This window comes from Dunckerocampus dactyliophorus, chromosome 17 (assembly GCF_027744805.1).
Source record: "Dunckerocampus dactyliophorus isolate RoL2022-P2 chromosome 17, RoL_Ddac_1.1, whole genome shotgun sequence".
In the NCBI taxonomy this organism is placed as follows: domain Eukaryota; kingdom Metazoa; phylum Chordata; class Actinopteri; order Syngnathiformes; family Syngnathidae; genus Dunckerocampus; species Dunckerocampus dactyliophorus.
Window position 1 is genome coordinate 14,640,135 of NC_072835.1, and position 22,435 is coordinate 14,662,569.

The 22,435-nt window shown below is 41.4% G+C and overlaps 1 protein-coding gene across 1 annotated transcript; it reads right to left on the bottom strand.

Moving 5' to 3' along the window:
• Window positions 1-1,751: 1,751 nt before the first annotated feature.
• On the bottom strand, window positions 1,752-22,203 carry arvcfa (ARVCF delta catenin family member a). Its single transcript, XM_054757777.1, has 15 exons — window positions 21,139-22,203; window positions 15,596-15,769; window positions 13,735-14,252; window positions 13,192-13,670; window positions 12,404-12,587; window positions 12,167-12,284; window positions 9,993-10,161; window positions 9,073-9,090; window positions 7,033-7,160; window positions 5,889-6,039; window positions 5,621-5,813; window positions 4,336-4,447; window positions 4,165-4,252; window positions 2,840-2,916; window positions 1,752-2,748 (listed from the first exon to the last, which is right to left on the bottom strand). Exons 1-15 carry the CDS (start codon window positions 21,157-21,159, stop codon window positions 2,656-2,658), a joined length of 2,523 nt encoding a protein of 840 aa, XP_054613752.1. The 5' UTR covers window positions 21,160-22,203; the 3' UTR covers window positions 1,752-2,655.
• Between the last annotated feature and the right edge of the window lie 232 nt (window positions 22,204-22,435).

Below are 22,435 nucleotides of genomic sequence, written 5' to 3' on the forward strand. Positions count from 1 at the left end.
GCAGAGGCATTTTTGTTGTAATGTCAACCCACCACCACCTTGGGGAGGGGGTGATTGCCTTTCACAATAGTGGTCTTTTTGTCTCGTCACGAATAAATCATCCTCTTATTTGGCAATTAATGACTTGCTGCTTTGTTTCTCCTATAAGAGCAAAACCAATAAGCCATTCCAACATAAACACAAGAAAAACACAATATGGCTTTTCACTGTGCTCACAATATATATATATATATATATATATATATATACACACATATATGTGTCTATATACATATATATAAAAATATATACAGTATATATATATAATCTCCACTGTGCTGCTTGAGATGTTCAGCAAGCTATTCATTAACTTAATTGAAAAAAAAACGTGTTTTAATCACGTTAATCTGTCTCTGTCACCAGCGGTTTATCACATTCTATTTCTAAATTAAAATGGATGAGGATGGATGATTGCAGTACAAAAAAAAAGACCACAAAAGGCCTGTTCTGAATAACTACGCCAATAGTGGACGACTTGACAACTAATAGAGAATGGTTGGGGACTTTTTTGTTGTCTCTCTTTGAAGAAGTAAACGGAAATTGAAGAAAAAAGTCGCATTATAACGTGGAACATTTTTCAAGAAAGAAGTTGTATTATTACATGAATAAAGACGCAATAATGCAACAATAAAATTGTGATTTTACAACTATTTTTTGGAATATATTTGGAATACTACTATTACTACTATTTTTTTAATGTATATATACACAAAAAGTCATTTTTACAAGACTAAAGAACAAAAAAATGTAATAATGAGTATAAGGTAAGATTTGTTTGAGGAGAAGAAATGTTCTTTTTAATTCTAACAAGAAAAATGCTGTATTGTTCCATGAGGAACATGCAAATGTTAAATTTCCAATTTTACACCAACGTACTGTACGATGAAGAACGCTTGAATGTTACAAGAAAGAAGTCCAATCTTGAGGGAAAAAAATCTAAAAATAAATGACTCTTCCGAAGTAAAGTCATATTTAAAACAAAAAAAACCAAACAAAAAACATAATAAGGCATAGTTTTGGGAGAAAAACTATTCTTAATTTCATAAAAAGAAAGTTGTATTTCTCTGAGGAAAAAAAGATAAAAAGCAACTTTTTTTGCAGGGGACAAATAGAAATATCAGCAAAAAAATGCAGCATTTTTCTGAGAGAAAATTTGGAATTTTTGGGAAATTTTGTGTACCACAATACCACAAGAGTAGTCATATTTTTATTGGGAAAATAAGTTTTTCAAAGATTTTTGGGGAAAAACGTAATTTAATATTACAAAATTAAAGTTGTATTTATTCTGGGAAAAAAAGTCTTAATCTTGCAAGATTAAAAGCAATTTTGTGTGGAAAAATAAGAATATTAGCAGGAAAATGTGCTATTTTTTTAGAGAAAATGTTTTTGTTTTTTTTTAACAAAACCTGTCAAAATCCTACAAGAATTAAGTCATATTTTTGGGGGGAAAAAAATTGCAATTTAATCCTTCAGATGAAATTTGTATGACTGACAGAAAGTCTTACTCTTGCAAGATAAAAGAGATTTTTTTCCAAATTTGACATAATAAAGATGCAATCTTACGACGACAAAGTTGTAATTTTAAGAATAAAGTGGCAGAAATAATGCTGTAATCTAAGAATGAAGTCATTTTTCAAGAAAAAAAGGCGCAATTTAATTTTACAGAATAGACTGGAAAAAAGTTGCAATGTTACAAGTTACAAGCAGCTTTATTTTCGGAAGATGATGACTTTATTCCCATAGTTTGTTTCCAGGGTGGCCATCTTTGCATCTTTTTTTTTTTTTGTAAATGTTATTCTGGCATATTTTTCCTCTTTTGGAACTCTAACAGCACACTGACTGCCAACCACCGTGGAGCTCCTCAACAAACAACACATGCTGCTTTAATGACCCACACGTTATCATCCTCCACTTGGAATTCAACATTCGAGCCCCAATTACGCATTTGTGTTTGCAAACTAGCCTTTGTAAAAGAAAACCCAAATAACTTGGTTGAAAAGATTCAAAAAAAGAGGAATTCCGCACATTTGTTTATTTCCGTTTGTCATTCTACACTGCAATGCAAAAAGGAGCGAGCGACTACGAACCTCAAGTACTGATGGGAGTGTAGCTCATACACATCTAACACCTTGGATTCATAACATGGCTGTCTTATACTGTATAATATAGAATAAATATCACAATATAAATGCATTGATTTAGCTTATTAACAGTCCTTTGTTACACATTTACACATCTTGTCTTACCCTGCACCTCGCGGGAATCAAAACTCCTGAGGGAGGACAGAATTATTAAATTATAGCCAATTTTATTATTATTATTATGATTAAAATTTCAAATATTTTTTATTTATAGAAAACATTTGCAGCTTAATTTCATTTCTGTGTATTTTTGTGGTGAAACCAACATTTTCTTTGGAGTCCTAATGTAGCACAGGTTGCATATTTAAGACTATGTCATACGGTATGTCATGTGTAGTAGTATATATCATAGATACAAGTCAATATTTGGCACATATCATCGCAATGAAATAGTGGTTGTTTCTAAGTGTAGCATCCATTTGCATAAATGTCCATGACAGAGCGTCTCCAGGAGAGTAGAAACGGTCCATCGCGTTCACACCCACGAGTCCAGTGGCGGAGGTTTGTTATCCATGAGGCCTACGGCGGGCCTGCCGGCTCGGATGAAGTGCTTCCTCTCGCTCGTGGCCTGCATGAGCGCACAAATATGAAATGTAGATCTGTTGATACGCTATGAGAAAGCAATGTGAAGTAAGTGAAGTGAAGCAGAGTGACTTTACCTGGACAGCGTCTCTTTCGACGACAGCCCCGATTCCATCCCCAACTCTGTCATTGGCCTCCAAACTGGAATAGACATCTTAAAGACAAATGAAGACGTTGCATATGGTGATGTATCGTATATATATTCAGTATGTATAATAATAAGGGGCTGAAGGGAACCTTTTTCATGTCAAATGCTGAAAATGTCAACGCAAGTAACACTGCAGCAACACATTTATCCAGATCTGCGGCAAATGTTAACGCCAAACACCTCACCCCCAACCCAAAGTGTTTTCTGCAGAGTCATGCTAGCTAACTAGCAAATGAACCTCACTGGCAGAGGTGGCGCCTTCCTTCTTGAGGTGTTTATTCTCAGAAAATTACAACTTGATGCTCATAACGTGGCAAGTTTGTTCTCCAAATACTGCGACGTGAGCCACAGTGACTGTATACACAGTACTGTATATAGGGCACATACCTATGGACAATTTAGAGTATCCAATTAACCTAACATGCATGTTTTGGAATGTGGGAGGAAACCGGAATACCCGGAGAAAACCCACACACGCACGGGGAGAACATGCAAACTCCACACAGCGATGCCCAACAGAGATTCGAACCCAGGTCTCCGTGTTTTGGTTTGGTTTATCTTGCTTTCCATGTCAGTTAAATAAATGAAGGTACTGTTGTTGCATACCTAACATGTTTATTTGTTTATCTGTGGCAAAGCAAAGGACACTGGGGAGGCTCCTTCCCATCACGGACAACGAGCATCATCCAGTGCACAGCATCATCTCCCAACAGAAGAGCAGTTTCAGTGGCAGATTACTACCACTGCCCTGCTCCACTGAAAGACTGAGAAGATCATTCCTCCCCCACGCCATGCAGCTTTTCAACACAACAGAGGGGGAGCAATAAAAACACACACAGGACTGGACTTACCATGTATTATATCTATCTGTCTATCTATCTATCTATCTATCTATCTATCTATCTATCTATCTATCTATTTATTTATCTACCTACCAAAAACATATGAATATTAGTCGACTATGGACAAAAACTAAAGAATCAGATTCGACTATGAAAATCCTTCGCCCAAGACAGCCCGGGTTGCAACTCTATTCTTTTAATTTACGACTTTATTCCTGTAGAATGATTGACTTTTTCGTCTCAATATAAAAACACTTCTGTCCTAAAAATAGGTTTTTACTCTGTAAATTTGCATCCATCTTCTGCGCCGCTTATCCTAAATGACGACATCATTCTTATTGTGTTGTTTTGCTCTCTAATGTACACCATCACAGCTTTATTCTTGTCAAATGTTGCACAAAGATCTGCTGACCTTGGCTTCTGTCCATGAGAGGCAAAGTGATGTCATCGCTGCTTTGCTTTGCACTCTTGGATTTTTTCGTCGTCCCGGTGGTTGTTGGCTTTGGAATAATAAAAAGGAACATTTGAGAGCATCTTGACAAAAAATACACTTTGTAGCCTTTCGGTGTCAGCAAGGAAATACCTTAAAGTGGCTTTTGTTCCAGCCCGCCTTTATGAGAGTGGTCCTCAGGTCCTTGTAGGCCCAGATGCTCTGCAGCACGTGAGAAGCAGCTCTGGTCTCACGTGGTGATTGGCTGAACACACATTAGAACTTAGAAATTAGAACTTTTAAAGTGTAAATGCTTGGTAACACAGCACAGCATACCGCCACATATGAAATACGCCCCCTAAAGGCTGTGAGCAGCATAGGCCAACATCTTATGCTGCATTCAAGGAAGCCCAACATTCACAACTTCCGTGAATAAAGTTGTATTTCTACAGGGGAAAAAAAACGTTTAATATTATGAGAATAATTTAGTAAATTAACATAACTGTGAAAATGAAGTTGAGATGATAATGTTCTGAGCGTAAAGTAGCACATCTGCAAGAAGAAAAATAGTGTAAAGCCATAAAGTCTCCAGAATAAAAGCATCACTTTTAGGGCTGTTAAATGATTAACATTTTTAATTAGATTAATTACAGTTTTTAAATCATGATGAACTGAACTGAACATGTCAATCGAGCTAAAAGATACCACACAAGTCTAAAAATGTATTTGCCTAACACGAGTCTCTTTAGCAGTAGCACAACATTTGAATCGCACTTTAAACCGTGTAATTATGAGCAATGAGGAGTTGCGTTCAAAGACATCACGTAATTTACGTTAAATGTACTTGTTTTCAGTGTATCTTCGAGCATACTTAAATGTAGCAAATTCGAATTAAGAGTTAGAAAATGAGTGATAAGAATATCCACTTCATGTTTATATTTATCTTCCTGTTTACTTACACACACACACACACACACACACAAACGCACATATTATAAAGCCATTTTTGTGATGTTCGGAGTGTCCCTGAATGCATCTCGCGTTCTTGTAATGAGAATGAGGAAGTGTCGTCGCCAGGATGATCGGACTAGAGCCGTGTGGGAGTTGGAGGCACATACAGTATATGGTGTTGGAATTGTACTGCTGTTCATGTGTTCAGGTCAGAATGAAGTTATAAAAGATCGTCAGGCTCTGTGTGACTGTGTGGGGACGCTCCACTGTGATCCCGTTTGCCGTCCTAATACAGGCGTGCTTGCTCTAGTACGCATGCGTTAACTACACCCAAAAAAATTACGTAATTAATGGAATCAATTCGTTACCGCTGTTAACGCGTGATTTTTGACAGCCCTACGTGTAATATTCATCAAAGGTGGAAGAAGAATATTATTAGTTATGATAAAAAAAATACATTTTAGAGGTCAGATTGATCCTCCATCACCTTGACCTGCCGATGGACACCAGTTTCTGGACGGCGTGTCCGTGGATGAGCGCTCTGGCATTCTCCTGGCTGTCGGTGATGATCTCGTGGATGGTGTTGAGAAGCGACACCACCGTGTCCCCCTCCAGGTTCTTGGCCGGACGCTGCTGGCCACATGGCAGGTTGGCCACCAGGTCCCTCAGAGCGTAGCTTCCTGAAGACACAGTGACACGGTCGGGTCGACGCACTAGACCCACCCACACTGTCCACTTGTTAGAGAGACTTGTACCTATCAGGTCTTTATTGCGTCTGTCCATGGCCAGATTGCGCAGCGCTATAGCCACGGCTCTCACCACTTTGTCCACGTCTGAGCGCAGAAGCTCCACCAGGACAGGGAGACCCTTCTCCTTCCTCACGGTGGCACGAATGTAGCTGGACCACTACAAGCGACAAACAATTCAATGTCTTCCACAGGTTTGGTGTAAAAGAACCTCCAAAATGCTATGAAACAACAACTTATTGCATCTGCAGAGTCACAAAGAAAGCTTCCCTTCTCCCACCAGTTATCAATGATAGCTGCCACCTTCATAAGTGATGGGCTGCAAAATTACACAAGTTGTGTAAAAGAACCTCCAAAAATGCCATGCGGCAACAAGGACTTGTGTGTCCTTGTTCAAAGAGCCATTGCCTCCGTCACCAAAGTGCTTGATTTGAGAATCCAAAAAGGAAGTACAGTGGCCTATTATTAGTAAAAAAAATATTGAAAGACAAAGGTATGTGTAGTATTCTGGCCACTAGGGGTCGGTAATGTTCCATTACAGAGACATGACTTTAGATTACCGTCACACTTGCATGGAGTCAGCCATTTGTATGTACTTTATTGATCCCACAGCGGCATGTCCGACATGATAGTGTGAAAAGAAATTGTCTTCTCATTCCATGTGGAAGTGGTAAGTTTTTGGCTTCTTTGTCCTTCCCCACTCTGTTTTAAACCCATCCTTAAGTTTAGACTACAGTAAATTAATTGGAGGCTAACTAGCTACCCCGCTAGCTTGCGAATGGTAAAAGCCAATTCCGTCTTTCGTGTCCCTGCAGTGATCCCGTAGCCTGCACATCACAGCTGAGTAATGTGGTGTGAACAAAGCATACTAGGAGTGTAAAGGTGACTACAGGGGTGTTGTTTCATGTCTACTAATGGGAAATTCACTTATTGCGGTTGGGTCTGGAATCAATTTACTGCAATAAATGAGGGATGACTATATTTCTTTGCATTTGTTCGTGTGAGGTTTATTATTAAAACAATACTTCATGCTTCAATACAATACATTCACCGTGCAGCTTTATAGACTCCGAGCGTCTGATGATAAACCGTCGTCTAAGCTCACAAATGAATGCAGACATCTTGCCTTTCTGCAAGGATAGTTACTACTCACGCTCCAGTGTCCCGCGGCAAGGTTCTGCAGAGCGCCGGCAGCAGCCTCCAAGGTGTTGGCGTTGTGGCTGCAGCTGAGCAAAGAGAGGTAAAGCCTCACCACCTCCGGCTGGTACAGCAGCTTCAGGCCTTTAACACACACAAACACAACTTGTCACGGAGCATACAACCAATCAGTGAAGACATCAAACATAGATATTGTAGCCACGCTGCTGAATGTTGTCACTGAGGGCGCACTCACAGTAGCCAGTCCATACCATCACAACATAGTCATACTGTATACTAATGATAACCACCGCCTTACACAATAGAAAGTAATAAAAAGACTCCAAATAAGCCAACATGTCAAAGTCCACGGTATGCTTGCTCACTCATACATGGAACTCATGCACGCACAGTGACATGTAGGTGTGTCATACAACTAATATGATTGTTCCTCCTGCCAGTTATTAATGATAACCGCCAACCTGCATAATAGGAATAAACACAATGACTGCAAATAATCCACAAAGTCCAGAGTACCTTTTCTCACTCGTAGGCTCATCAGTACACACGTGTCATACAGGATAATTCATGTGATCACCCCTCAAGTTATGAATGATAACCACCACCTTGCAGAATAGAAATACTCCAAATAATCCAGTCGGAGATCACAGGACAGTCATTCACACACAAGCACATCGGCACGCGCAACGCAGATGTATCAAGCAATTTTATGCAATCGCTCTTCCCACCAGTTATTAATGATAACTGCCACCTTGCATAATGGAAATTAACAGACTGGAACATGACTGGAAATAATCCACAAAGTCCACAGTACATCTTCTCACTCACAGGCACATCAGCACATGCTAGAGATGTGTCATATCGTATAACAAATGTAATCATTCCTCCCGCCAGATATTCATTCTCATCACTATCTTGTATCATAGAAATACGTACAAAGACTGGAAATAATCCACAAAGTCCACCATACGTTCACTCATGCATGAGCGCAACATATCACGCGCAACGTATGTGTGATCATTAATGTGACCGCTCCTGCCGACAGTTATCAAGGGTGACATGATAATTCCCACCTTGCATAATAAATACAAACTGTAAAAATAATCCACAAAGTCAGAGTCCACGGTAAATTCCACTAATGTGCAAGCACCTGTGCATGCGCAACATAGAAGTGCCATATAATTCGTTTGATCGCTCGTCCCGCCAGTTATTAGCGATAGCCACTACTTGCATAATAGAAGGATTCAAAATAATCCAATCATAGATTACAGGGCATCATACGTCAACCTAAAATTCATCCATTGCTAACAATTTCATGACAAATCACTTGCAAAATATTCCCGGTTCTGCACCTTTGCCCGGATCCTCACCAAAAATGAAATGGCTCAGCCCCTTTTTGATTAGTAATGATTCGTAAAATAATTAGGTTAGTTGCATTATGAAAAGGTAGATGGACTGTGAGTTGACTCCACAAGTCCAGTAGAAGCTTCTGGTCGTTTGCCAAGCAGTTGAAAGCAAGCATGCTTTGATTTGCATGGCCGGCAGGCAGCAGCGTGGGATGCATGAGATGGGCCACTTTTTACACTATTAATGCAACAGTGAAAAGATATTTGGACACCTGCACAATAGGCTGGTAATAATCAGTTGGCTGTATGGCACCAGTGGGTCAAAATGATGAATATATTTTGAGAAAATCCTCTTTTCAGATCAAAATGTGAGCCCTCTTTGAGCCGGTGGGTCATTTCGTCGCAGTAATGCCTGGAGCGGGGCAGGTGCTAATGCATGGTGTTGCATTTCAATGAGTTCCCTTGCAGCCCACGACAGCGTCACGCATACAAAGCAAACACGGCACACTCCACGCTTAATGGTGATCTACGAGGGAAGGTCTTCATACTGTAACGGCATTTAAATCAACTTGTGTCGGGTCATCGGTTCTGGACATGTTTGGCAAAGCTAGTGTTCTGTACTTATTGCTTTCAAAACATGACACACGTGCACCGTCATTGAAACATATTCAAATATGAAAGAGACTCACCATGACTGAACCATTCCTCTGCAGAACAGTGCGGAGAGAAATAGGAGAGATTAGATCATTTGGAAAAGAACACACAAAATTGTGAGACAACATACAGAAACTATCAGTATTGACATTCCCTTTTTTTTTTAATTTAAATATGGCTATATTTATTACATAATGCATTGTCATTTCCCGTCATAAGGATAATAATGGAAATAAATATTCTTCAAAATAACTACTTGCATTTTATAGCTAAGACTTTTTTTTAATGAAGTTAAAAATAAGAATACAATAAAATATCAGAAATAAATTGACTGTTAATTATTGAGTGAGAAAAGGGAAGTACCTTTTAAAATGTAAGTAATTAATAATTAATGATTTTTTTAACAACAAAAATGACGAAAAATTAATTATTGGTAGGGAAAAATTAAATACATTTCAAAACATTTTGCAAAAACAGAAATAACAATAAAAATAACACAAATACAAATAATAAAAATAATAATATTTGAATTTTCAAATAGATTTTTAATTAATTAAAAACAACAAGTGAAATCTTCACATTATTCTCTATTTGTTTTTAATAACGATATTTAGTATTGATTTTTTTCCTGCCTCACCTCATCTCCAGCCTCCATATTTTATTGGGTCAGGTTCGGTAGTTTCCTATTGTTTTGCCTTTTTACATTCTATGCTGCTAGCTTATGGATGAGTCACTCACTTCTGTTATGTTCTTCCATAGCCCCCAAAAAGTTTGTGCCTCATGACAAATGAGCATTATACTTTTTTTTATATTCAGTTAGATGACCCCCTGCAGTGCTGCAAATGAATCATCGTGGAACATGGAATAATAAGGCAACCCCAAGCTGTGATCATCAAAGTTGCCATGATTAATCAGATGTCATGTGGGACTACCGTATATTTAACAATGCACCCACCTTTGGGTCTTTTGCCTCCAAAACAGTCGGGCTCGCTCTTCTTCTTGTGCGGCCCCACTGACCTCATCAGCTGAGTGACGTGAGGCTCCTGGAGGCGCTCCACCCCTGCTACCTCCTTGTGAACGTGGTAGGAAAGGTTTCTCAGGATGCACACGCAGTTCTCCACTGACTAAATGGAAGATAATGAAGTAAGAATTAACCATCGTCAATGACACGTCTCATTACTTAAACTGATATTTTGCATATTTGAAGCTTGGTAATAGACTGTAAATATACGCATGTAAATGTATATATATATATATATATATATATATATATATATATAGCGTGTGTGTGTGTGTGCATGCGTGCAGAGAGGCGCATCACATTGCACTTGGCAGCTCTGGCACAGTCTCAATTAACGTGATGGAGTGTGAAGCTTTAATGACACATAAAAGTAATGCTTCCTGACTTGAAGCCAACAGGATTTGAACATTTGCTCCCACCCAGTGGCTGCATCCAAAACAACATCACCGCAATGAGATGTGACACTTCCTCCTCCCTCCAGTCTACTGCACGCTGGCTTCCATCTTTTACAGGCAAACCTATTTTACACTGAGAGCTCCATTGGGAATAAGAGTCATGCAGTAGAATTGGTTTTGCATTGGGGGCAAACACCAGATGGCACCGTGTTGAAAAAAAACAGGTCACATGCCCAATGAATGTGTATAAACAAGCCCTTTATGCACATTTCTTTCGTGTGAGTCTTAATAGCTTGGAGTTTTACAGGTTTTTGCGGAATGGGGGGAAGTTGGGAATTTTCTAACTTCTGAGGTATTAACTGAGGCAGGACCGTGGCTGTGTGAAAGGCAACAGCAAAAATCTGAACCTAATCTTTAAAGGAACTGCACTTTATTGGGATTTTTCCCCATCATCCACAATCCTTATGTGAGACAGCTAACAAATGAATGGGATGCACCTCGTCCGCCTACAAAGCCCTCAAAAAATAAAACTTAAAAAAAAACCCGCCAGCAATGTTCAATTTAAATAACGTGACCTGCATATTAACCAAGCTACAGCGACATTGTTATTGTATGAGCTAACACCGAAGAACTACTTTTCTGGCATAGTAACACAGCGCCTCGCTCACAGCACCTCGCTCACAAACGCCCCTGGGCACTACCGAGGGGTAACCAAAGTTACTGGAGCTGCTGCTGCATCGCCTGTGAGTTTGGGAAAGTTAATGCTAGGTTATAAATCATGCCTTGCACATGTATAGTTGAAGTTTGTGGCAATAAGCTGAAAAGTTGGTCGACTTTGAGATTCCACACGCTATCACACTGAAGCAGGTGGATACTGGCTCTCAACTTTGACCCGACGACATCGCTGGGAAGACTCAGATAGTTGCTCGTCTGCTCTCAGCTTATTTTTACCTGATACTATGCTGAATTTACCAGCTCAACAGGGAGCACAAGTCAGTCAGCATCCCGGTGAGAGCGAACATCGCAAGAGACTGTTTTGTTATGGTCTTATTTTGTCCATGAAACGTTTAGCGCTTGTGCTACATGATAACGCTACAAGAATGGCTGAGTGTTTCACTGTAGCTGGATCAGCCTAGCACCCAGCAACGTTATTCTCTGCCTGGGGGGAGTAAAAGTAGAAAGTAGTCGTCGTTGGCTCTCATGAAGTCTCTATGCTGCTGTTGTTGACGGAAGTATCATTCGTTACTATGGGCTATGGGCTCTGTGAAACCAATGCGCCCAAAAAGAAGGTCCGGTAATGCTTAAATTGACCAAAATACGTCAAAATAATGTAAGTATTACATGTTCCTGTTACTACATGGTCACGGCATGTATATAAAGAGATAAAACGCTGGAGATTTTAAGAGGTGTTTTAATAAAGGGCTTTATAGGCGGAATAGGTGAATCTCATTACATGCATTATTAGCTGCCTCGTGCTCGCATTTTTTCAATTTACAGAAAAGAGAAAGAAAGACATGTGTGTTCATGCCTCACATAAGGACTGCGTATCACGGGCAAACATTTTTTTTAAGTGCAGTTTTCCTGTAATGTGAATCGTCACAGCTTGATTTTTTTCACAGGTTTTTTCTCAATGGGAAGTCAAAATTGGAAATTACCAGGAAACACAAAGAAAGCGGTCTTAGAATGTCGCAAAAACTGGAGCGTGAGACCAACCTTGTTATCCGTGTCCTTGTTGACCACAGCCGAGTGAAGGGCATGGACGAGTGCATCCACAAGTCCTTCACACTCCCTCAGCCGCTGTCGAGCCTCGGCTCCATCTGAGCTGACGTTTCTACGGCAACAACATCATCATCTTTTATCAAAAGTAGAAAAAAAACCTCACCTCATCCATCACATCACCATCAATTTAACCATTTCATTTATTGTTAGACAGCAGGCGGCCGAGGATACCTCAGACATCCCGATGTGTTCTTAAAGACGGTGGTCCACTCAGCGCTGTGCCGCTTAGATGGGTCACCCGGGTCTCTCCTCCAGCCCGAGTGAGGGATGATGATTTCGTCGTTGAGCGTTTGAAGGCCGTGGTTGATGACCATCATCTTTAAAGGTTCGTGAGAGGAGAGGTTCCAGAGAGTGCCTGCAGGGGGAGAACAAGAACATGATAATGACTATTTTTCCTTATTTTTACGTGACTTACTGTGTTTACATCGACTGGACAACTGCCAAATGCACATAAACTACACAAGTGCCAACCCTGGACAACAATAACATAAAAAGTACTGGAAAGGCATCAATTAACACCATGGGCGTCATCTACAAAAGCAAATAAGCGCCTGCTCAACAAACATTGACATTGGTGGCTGTAATCAACCTCCTGTTGTAGTTTTTTATTAATGCCACAAGATGGCAGTAGCTGAATTTGGTCAGCATCCAGCAGCTTTATCGAATGCGTTTGCCACCAACCCGTCCTTGCAGTCATATTTCCGCACGTGTTGTGTAGATATCGTCCAACTTTTATGTTAATTGAACATATAGTCACTGAGTTACAATGTAGGCCATCAGCTGGTATGCCGCTCCATTCCAGACATTTTAGTCCTTGGTGGCCTTCGGCTGAGTGCCATCAAATTCCATCGATACGTGTATGTTAGTCCACAAAAGCTGTGTGTCAAGTTTAGTAAGAATATTTTAAAGATGCAAGAAGAAAACGTCACAAGACTGCAAACTAGATCTGGAGACCATACCTGTGACTAGCTCCTTGACCTCCATGCTGCTCGACTTCCTCAGCAGTCTGACCAAAGCTTGGATGCCATCACAGTTCTTGATGGCCATTTTGTTATTGTGGTCCTTCCCGTAGGATATGTTCCTCAAGGCTCCACAGGCCTTCCGGTGGACTTCGGCTTTGGGGTGGTCCAGCAAGTCCACCAAGGACGGCACACCATTCAGCTGGCGCACCTCTTTCTTGATGCACTCGTTCTCGTAGCAGAGGTGCTGCAGGTAGGCGGCGGCGTTGGACTTAACCGGGTCCATCGGGTGGCTGAGCATGGCGATGACCTCGTGAAGGTTGGGATCCCTCCAGCGTGGGTCTCTGCGGATACTGTCCAGGCTGACCATGCTGCTGCGTTTGTGGGGGAACTGCAGGGTCTGAGCTCGGCACATAGCCTGGAAGAAAGGATTCAAGTTCCCCTCCAGCTGGGCCATGAAGGCATCGTCATAGCCACCTCTTGAGAAAGACAGAATAGAAAGTTAGCACATGGTGGTCTAGTCTTTCCAGTGAGTCTTGTTACCTGGTTCTGGAGGGCTCCCTGAGGAGCTCCATGGTGGTGATGGGTCTGAAGGGGTGAACCCCTCCCAATGTAGCGTAAGTTGCTGCTGGGTGGTCATTCCTCACGTCTAAAGGGTTTTCTGATTGGTTCATCTCGTCGCCCAGTGCAGGAGCGTAGCTGTCCCTCAGGAAGGGCAAAGTGTAGTGTGCCCCGGGCTGGAAGTTTTTCGTTGGCCAGTAGCTGTGGAGGGCGCTGCTGCCACGGGAGAGGCTCCCGTACCGTAAATCACCTCCCATGGCTCGATAGGCGTCGGGGACGGGGAACACTCGACCCTTGTTGTCCAGGGTGACTGGAGGAGGCTCACCAGGCTGAGCTGGGTTGGTGTTGGATGACTGAGAAGGTTCAGCGTGTGCCTCGGGAACAGGTTGTTCTATGGGGGCGTTATCTTGAACCCCTTCTGGTGCATTTGATGCTTGAAGGTTCTCCTGCTGCAACTCATCTGGGCTGTGTTCTGCTTCCTGTTCCACAGCCTTTAACTCCTATAACGATGGACGATGAACACGTTTATGTATGTTTATTTCTATAATTCATATTTAGAAGCCAAACAGGAAGTAGATTGTGTTGACTTCCATCTTTCACGTAAAGTGCACTGTAGTCCTACTTATTTCCCATAGCCATGATCACTTATCATCATCATCATCATCATCTTCTGGCAGTGTGCTACCATTAATTAATGATTCCCCCATCTCTGCCAAAGACTAATGACTTCCTTTAATCGGAAATAAGTTTCTGTTTGATTCTAATGAAAAAGCCAAGGTCCAACCACAGACGTCATTATCAGACATCAGACTGTCCGGGTTACATTTAGGCTTCAGTGTGAACACGTTGTCTTGGCAAAGAGACATGAATGAATCAGTAGCCTTTTTCCTAAACCACTTGTGTTATCGAGCAATGTTACATGTATAACATTTTTTAAATGAAGTTCAATTGCTTGGACAGAACTGAAGTCATTTGAATGAACTAAAGTCAGGTGGAAAGTGAACTGAACCGACGTCGATTTATAAGACTGGTTTGATTTAAATGAACTGAATTGAATGAAATTGAATTTTATGGAAGTGAACTGAGTTGAAGCGAAGTGAAACGTGAATTGAACTGTGTGAACGGATCAGAGGTGTATTAAATCAGGTTTAAGGAAAGTGAAGTGAACTGTATCAAAGCCAAGTGAATGAAATGAGTTAAAGTGGTTTAAATTAAGTAAACTACATTGAACTGGATTAAACTGAAATATGCTGAAGTCAATAGTGGATTCAATTAAGTGGAAAATGAATCAAGCTGTAGTGGATTCAATATTGTTCAATGAAATGTGACTGAATTTAGTACCGTGGTTTGTTAAACTGGTTGGATTGAATTGAATGAAATTCAACAGTATTAAATTAAAGTTGATTGAGTTGAAGTAAAGTGAAAACGTGAAACGAACTGATGTGGATTGAAATGCATCAAAGTGAAGTAAAGCAAGTTGAGTTAATCAGTTTAACTCAATGAGCTAAATGGAATGGAAATATATTGGAGTGAAAAGGTAATTGGGGTGGATTGAATCAGGCTGAAGGAACATTGAACTCGTTTGAATTAAACTGAACTGAGTCATACTGAAACAAACTGAGTTAAAGCGAGGAGTGAACTGAACTAAAGTGGACTAAATAAGGCTGAGGGACTCTTAATTGAACTGAATCATAGCAAAAGTGAAAAGTGAATTGAGTTCAATTGGCTGGACTGAAGTGAAGTGAATTGTGTCGAAGGGAAGAGAAAAGTGAAATGAATGAGAGAAATGAAGGAAATGAAATTGCATTGCGTGAATGGAGGAATGAGCAAGAAGGTGCAGCACCTCAGTGTCAGTCTGCAGAGGCGTGCCAGCCTCAGTGGAGCTGTCGTTGGTGGACGTCATGACCGAGGCGATGGAGGTGTCCACCTCTTCGTTGGTGGATGGCTGATCCACGGTGGCCTGGGGTTTCACCTCCTGGGACAGTGACAATGAAGGAGGCCCCTCTGAGCTCTGCTCCTAACACACACACACACACACATACACACACACACACACACACACACACACACACACACACAGTTGATTGATGACAGCTCAGCACCATTGTAAACATTCAGTGTCAGCACAAAGGCATTTTGCAATTTGACTGATAAACAGTAGGAAAGTGGTGTTGTTTTAAAGGCAAAACAAGCTCTTGCTCAACTTCCATCGCAAAAGGCAATAAAGTTGTCCTTTCTGTGCACTTTGGTAAACTTAGAGCGAGCGCATTTCTTTCTTTTGATAGAAACTCAAAATGACATCTTGCAGGGAGCAGCCAGCTGTGAGAAAGAAAGGCAGGAAAAACAAAGCGGCACCGATATAATTGTAGAACACTTTTGTGCCTCCACTTTTGTCTCCAACTCATACGTCCTTGTCTTATGGAGTACAGTATATTTTTACACTTTTATTAAGCATCTACTGCACAAACTCAAGACAAAGATTTTCTATGTGACAAGTCGAGCTCTCTTGTTAGGAACAATCTACTGAGAGAATGCTAATCAACAATCCTCTACAGTATGACGGAAGCTGCTGTTTTTAAGGACGTACTGCAAGAACACAAGCGAAAGATCCTCTACAATATATGACAGGAGCCCTCTGCTGTTTTTAGGCACCTACTGCAACAAAACACCAGGTGCACTCTTTGTTTATAAAACGCTACTGAGAAAATGGTAGTTCAAGATCCTCTATATGACAAGAGAGCTCTGCTGTTTTTAAGGACCTACTGCAAAAATGCTAGTCAAAGATCCTCTACATGAAAGCAGTACAGTACTGTTCTTAAGGACTTGGCTGTACCGCAAAAATGATAGTCAAAGATCCTCTACAGCATATGAAAGAAGTGCTCTGCTTTTTTAAGGACCTACTGCAAAAACGCTTGTTAAAGATCCTCTATATGAAAGGAGCACTCTGCAGTTTTTAAGGACTTAGCTGTACTGCAATAAACAGTAGTCAAAGATCCTCTGTATGAAAGGAGCGCTGTGCTGTTTTTAAGAACCCACTGCCTATGAACTGTCTGACTCAAAATTCTATTTTCCTGCAGTCATACACGATTAAATATTTGCCAGACCTGATATGTCTAAAGAACACTCCAATAATCAAAACAATAGAAGACAATCTCACACGATATAACCTAACCTAATTTATGTTAGGTTAATTGGCGACTCTAAATTGTCCATAGGTATGAATGTGAGTGTGAATGGTTGTTTGTCTATATGTGCCCTGCGATTGGCTGGCGACCAGTCCAGCGTGTACCCCGCCTCTCAACCAAAGTCAGCTGGGAGAGGCTCCAGCATACCCCCGCGTCCCGAGTGAGGATATGCGGCATAGAAAATGAATGAATGAATCTCACACGTTGGACTCACTTGCCGCTATCACTAATGGGTACAGTGGTAAAAATGACTTTGTCTAAGCTCAATTACCTCTTCTCAGTCATCCCATGTCAACCTCCCCCCTCCCCACACCTGGTGTACAACATTAGACTCAAATATCTCTCAATTCTTATGGAAAAACAAACCGAAAGGAGGCTTAGGACTACCAAATGTTCTCCGTTATTTCTTAGCTGACAGGTAACAATATATTGTATCTTAAAATGGATTAAACCAAGCCCCTCTGATAACCTGTTGAGGTATATTTAACAAAGGTGTTGCAGGAAAATTATTATCTCTGACTTGCCCTTTTTTAGCGGCAAGATTTTTTTTTTTAAATACAAAAACTATTACACTTGGAAAATGATCAATGTCAACACCTCTCTGTCAGCCTGGTGGGAATTTCTGAAAATAACAAGGTCTTCTCTCATCCCATACTGACTTACATACACCCATCCGGGACAACGCTGACACCCTGCAAAAACCGTAAAAAGACCACATTTCGAATTATGGCCAGGGATCAGTATTAGTCACATAGAACATATTACTAATGATAACCACTTCATCCCGTTTCAGGAACTGATAATACGACACATGACTCTCACTGCGCTATGCATCACAAAAAAGACAATCTCCCTCAACTGGAAAACTAAAAATAAGCACTGCAAATATTGAACAACTAAGAACTGCAGTATATTAGTGGAGCACATAAGTATGGAGAGAATATCTACTGCCTCTAATAACCATGACACATTTATATTGGGGTACAGATTTACCTAATTGATGTTATTAAACTTGTCTAATTAACTCAATCATGTAAGTTCCTCATGGGGTATGGGTGTGGGGACGGGGGGGGAGAACCATCTGGATCACCGTGGGTCCCTGGTCGCCTGCGTGGGCCCCAGAGGGACTGTGTGGTCACCGCCATTTGACTCGACAGGCTGGACCTTCTTGTAGCAATGGTGTAATGGGGCGGATTGGTGCTCCCCCGCTCAGGGGGGCTGCCCGCTTGGCAGGTTTTGGCTGGTTCTCGACTGGGCTGCCTCCCTGGGTCAGGTGGGCCTTTGGCTGGGGATGCACGCCTTCCCTGGTGAAAGGGGGCTATCGCTGCCACTGAAATGAGGGACGGGCCCTACCCCGGAGAGGTAGCTCGCTCAGCCCCGTTGGCGTGGGCACTCCTGGCCCTCCTCATGGTGGGCGTCTGGCTGCCTGGTGGGGTCTGTTGGTGGTGCCCTTTTGGGCTGCTCCCCCATTTTTAACGGCACCATAGACATTTACATACCTACACCGACACTCACATCCGAGAGGTATGTACAGCATGTGATGAGTGGGTGGGGCATCGGCTCCCCTGCTCCGGCCCTGACACGACCAGTTTTAGTTGTTAACCTATGCTACGCCTAAAGTTACCAGTGAGTGTCCTGCTGTACTTACTGTAACTTCTTTTTACATTTGTATAGTTAAGAATGTCAAACTCATTTATGATGGTGACAGCTTGACCCATCTCTCCCTGTCCTTTTGCATCTGTGTGAGGCAGCAGAGCCCTCTGTCCCAAGTTGCCAAGGAAACAGTGCTCGGTTAGACTTTGGGGCTGCACAAAATCTGCCTAGCAACAAGTGGCTGATTCCTTCTGTTGATCAGAATTGCCATCTCTGCTACATAGGTAGACAGGTATTGTCCTTTTTTTATCATATACTGTAAAAACACTAAGCATGCAGTTTTATCTGTAATGTACAGTATCTGCTAAAAAGCCCTATTGAGTGAACAGTGTTAAAAAAGCGCTAATCATCATCTTCCCAAATTCGTCCGTGCAAAGTGCTGTAAAGTGCGCTGCATGCGGCGAGCGCTGACACAAGAGCCTCTCATCCCAAATGTGTCGCAGGGATGAGGGGGTGAAAGAGTCACACAAGAGAACAGAGATGACCTCGAGCAACCTCCAATAGATAGCTTGCAAAATAAAAAAGCAAACAGCGGGCACGCAGCAGCGTCCCCTGCAGTCAGTTTGATGGGGAGAAGAATGATGGTCGGGTGGACAGACAGGACAGGGCCCCGTTTGTTGTCCCCCTCGCCCCCACCCCGTCCGTCTGATGAGTCAAGTTCCAGAGGGGGGCGAAGCCAGGCCATGCAGGCCAGCTCTGAGTCAAAGCTTATTTAAATAAGTCAGCGCACCATAACTAAAAAGTGCGCTTGCTGAGTCAAATAGGGCGACATGATCGCTGACAAGCTTGCTGTATAGCTTGAAACAACAAGGAAAGGATGCAGCCGGCTTAGGAAGTAGTAAAAGTGTGCAGCAAGCTCATAAAGCCTCCAACATCAGTCATCAAAAAGAAGCATTCACCATGTGACTCATCAGCAATGATGTCACAACTTTGCATTGTTAGCCTCTACCGTTTGTTCATTCACCGCACGCTGGAACACGACTCAAACAGGCGCTCCCCAACAAAAGTTTAGACACACCTTCTCATTGATTAACATAAGAAAGTGTCTCCAAACTTCTGACTGCTACTATACATGGCAACACGGTCATTTAAGATATCTTGATGACTCGTCTTTGATATCTTTGGTCATCTGAACTGGTCAAATTAATGAAATTGTACAAGAAATGGTGAAACATTACCTTTATTATTTCTATTTATGTTATTTGGAATAATAGTTGACCTCAAAGGTTCCATTGTATGAATAAACATTTCTCATAACACACAATAGTCATGTGTCTGGGGTAATATAGCCTCAGTCGTGCATGTGTCAGATAATCTAAACACAATAACAATCAAATATATTAACATTAAAATGTAATTATTAAATCAAATGATAAACCAACAGGTGTTACTTTTCAAAATTTCTATCATTTATCATTTGTATAAGTCTATAATTATTTTCTTTGTGAAAAATTGTAATAATATGTCCAGTACAGATGAATTTAAATGAAATTACGATTACTTACTTTTTATTTTTCCAATATTGCCTGGATAGTGAATTTAAAAACAATACATTTGGAATTTGTAATAATTGTAGTAATAATAATAATAACATTGAGAATACTAAGCAAGATTTTTATTTTATTTTCAAAAACAATCTAAATTGTCTTTACTGTTCTATCCATCCATCCATTTTCTATACCCCTTGTCCCCACTCGGGTCGTGGGTATGCTGGAGCCTATCCCAGCTGTCTTCGGGCGAGAGGCGGGGTACACCCTGGACTGGCGCCCGTTTTGCGAATTAACAAAATGATTAAAAACGGTTAATGATCAAATGTTTTTTCATTTGTTTTCAGGTGTTTACAGCTGATAAAAACGTTAAATATTGTAAAAAAAAACAAACCAAAAAGCTAAACTTGCGGGTACAATAATAAACACAGCGCTAAATGACAGCGTCAATTAGCAAATATGATTATTATTGTCTACAACTCTGGTATTGGATCTCATTAGATTGTGCAGGGGTTCCTGACGTTGCTTAAACAGTAAAAATAACATCAATAAGGTCAATCTGTGCTCCAATATAAATGTGTCATGTTAAAGTATTTGACATCACAGTCCGTCATGCGACATATACAGTATACACACACACACACACGTTTCCAAAAATCAATGTTTTCCTCCTGAAAGTTCCTCACGAAAGCCACTTTTGCTTTGCTTGTCGCCCCTCAAATAGTTAAATGCTGCATGGTCAGATTTAATGTGATACATCATGGCAGCACACTCACCACACTCTGTGCGTGTGCACTATGTCATTATGCTGCACACACACACACACACACACACACACACACAATGAAACATCAGCTTTCATGCATTCATTCAGAGACACACACTTGATGAAGATGTCAGCATCATGCCCTCCCTTCCTCATCTTCCTTCTCCTCATGCAACACAAGGAGACTGCACCGAGCAGCAGGCAAGGAGGTGAAGCAATTGACGCCTCCTGCATGACATAAAGCTCCATTCCCTGCAGCACACACACGCGCGCGCGCACACACACACACGCTTACCTCCTTCACTTGTGCAGGCATGATTGAAGCACGAGGTTGCCTCCTCCTCTTCTTCTTCCTCAGACGTTTGCTGCTCTCCTCTGCCTAATTCCTGCCTCCCTGTAAGCAGCCAGTTCAAACCTCACACACACACACACACACACACGCATATACCCCTCCTCTTTTGCTGTGCACCCTCATAGACGCAACACATTTTGTCCAGCACGCATGCAAGCCATGGAGGTACCGCTGCTCCTCCCCCCTTGATGTGTGCTGCAGTTAATGTGTGCACTATTAGCAAGGTGCTGAATCCACACTGCACTGCACACACACACACACACACACACAAGCAGATGCAGCTGGAGCAAAGAGACGCCCGCTCTAGATTGTCTAGAAGAAGGAAAACCCGTTAGCACCAGCAGGACACTGCTATGGGATGACCTTCTACAACACTGTGGAGTGGATTTATATTTTTTTGTCCATTTGTAAGGTCAGAGGTCACTGATGAGGAGCAACAACAAACTTTTAATGCCAAGTACCATTTCAAAAATACAGCGTTCCCTCGTTTACCGCGGGGGATCGGTCCCCGAAATAGCCCGCAATGATTGAAATTCGCGTGACTTCTGTCTTCCTTCAGCATGTCCAGAGGTCCAACCTTCTGTGCGATGGCTGGCTTCCTCTGCCTTTCGGGCGCAGAGCGTTTCGCCGACATTGTGGGTTATGTCGGGGGAGAAAACTTGCAACCTGAGTCACGCGCGGTTAACTTCTTCTGTTTCTTCCATTGTTTGCGGTCTTGGCAGTTGGCAAGCAGCTCACACGGTTATTTAGTTTGGTAGACATGACCACAACAAGAGACGGCACGAAGGAGACTGATTGACAATATTCTACAGTCCATCAGGACGCAGAAGACAATGGCCGGCGCAGACGGAAGAGAGTGAACAGAGAGACGCCGCTGCCTTGCGCTGCAGCACAGAACTACAACACTCAACTTCCCACAAGTGTTCATACGCTGTAAAAAATAACCAAAAAAACCACTAAAATTGCACCAAAAAAATCGTAGTTTACGATCTGAAATCTAATTTAGTCATTTCATTGAATCCAATTATTAAACTATTGAATGAATTATTCATGTGATTACTTGTAATGAGCAAATACTTTTTTCTTGTGCAACTGACTTATAAAACTTATTAACTTAAAATCAAAACATTTCTACTACATATATTTTATATATAATATGACTATACTACTACTATTATTACATACTATATTTATACTGTCATATTACTATTGTAATTATGCCATTTCATTCTGTTAAAAT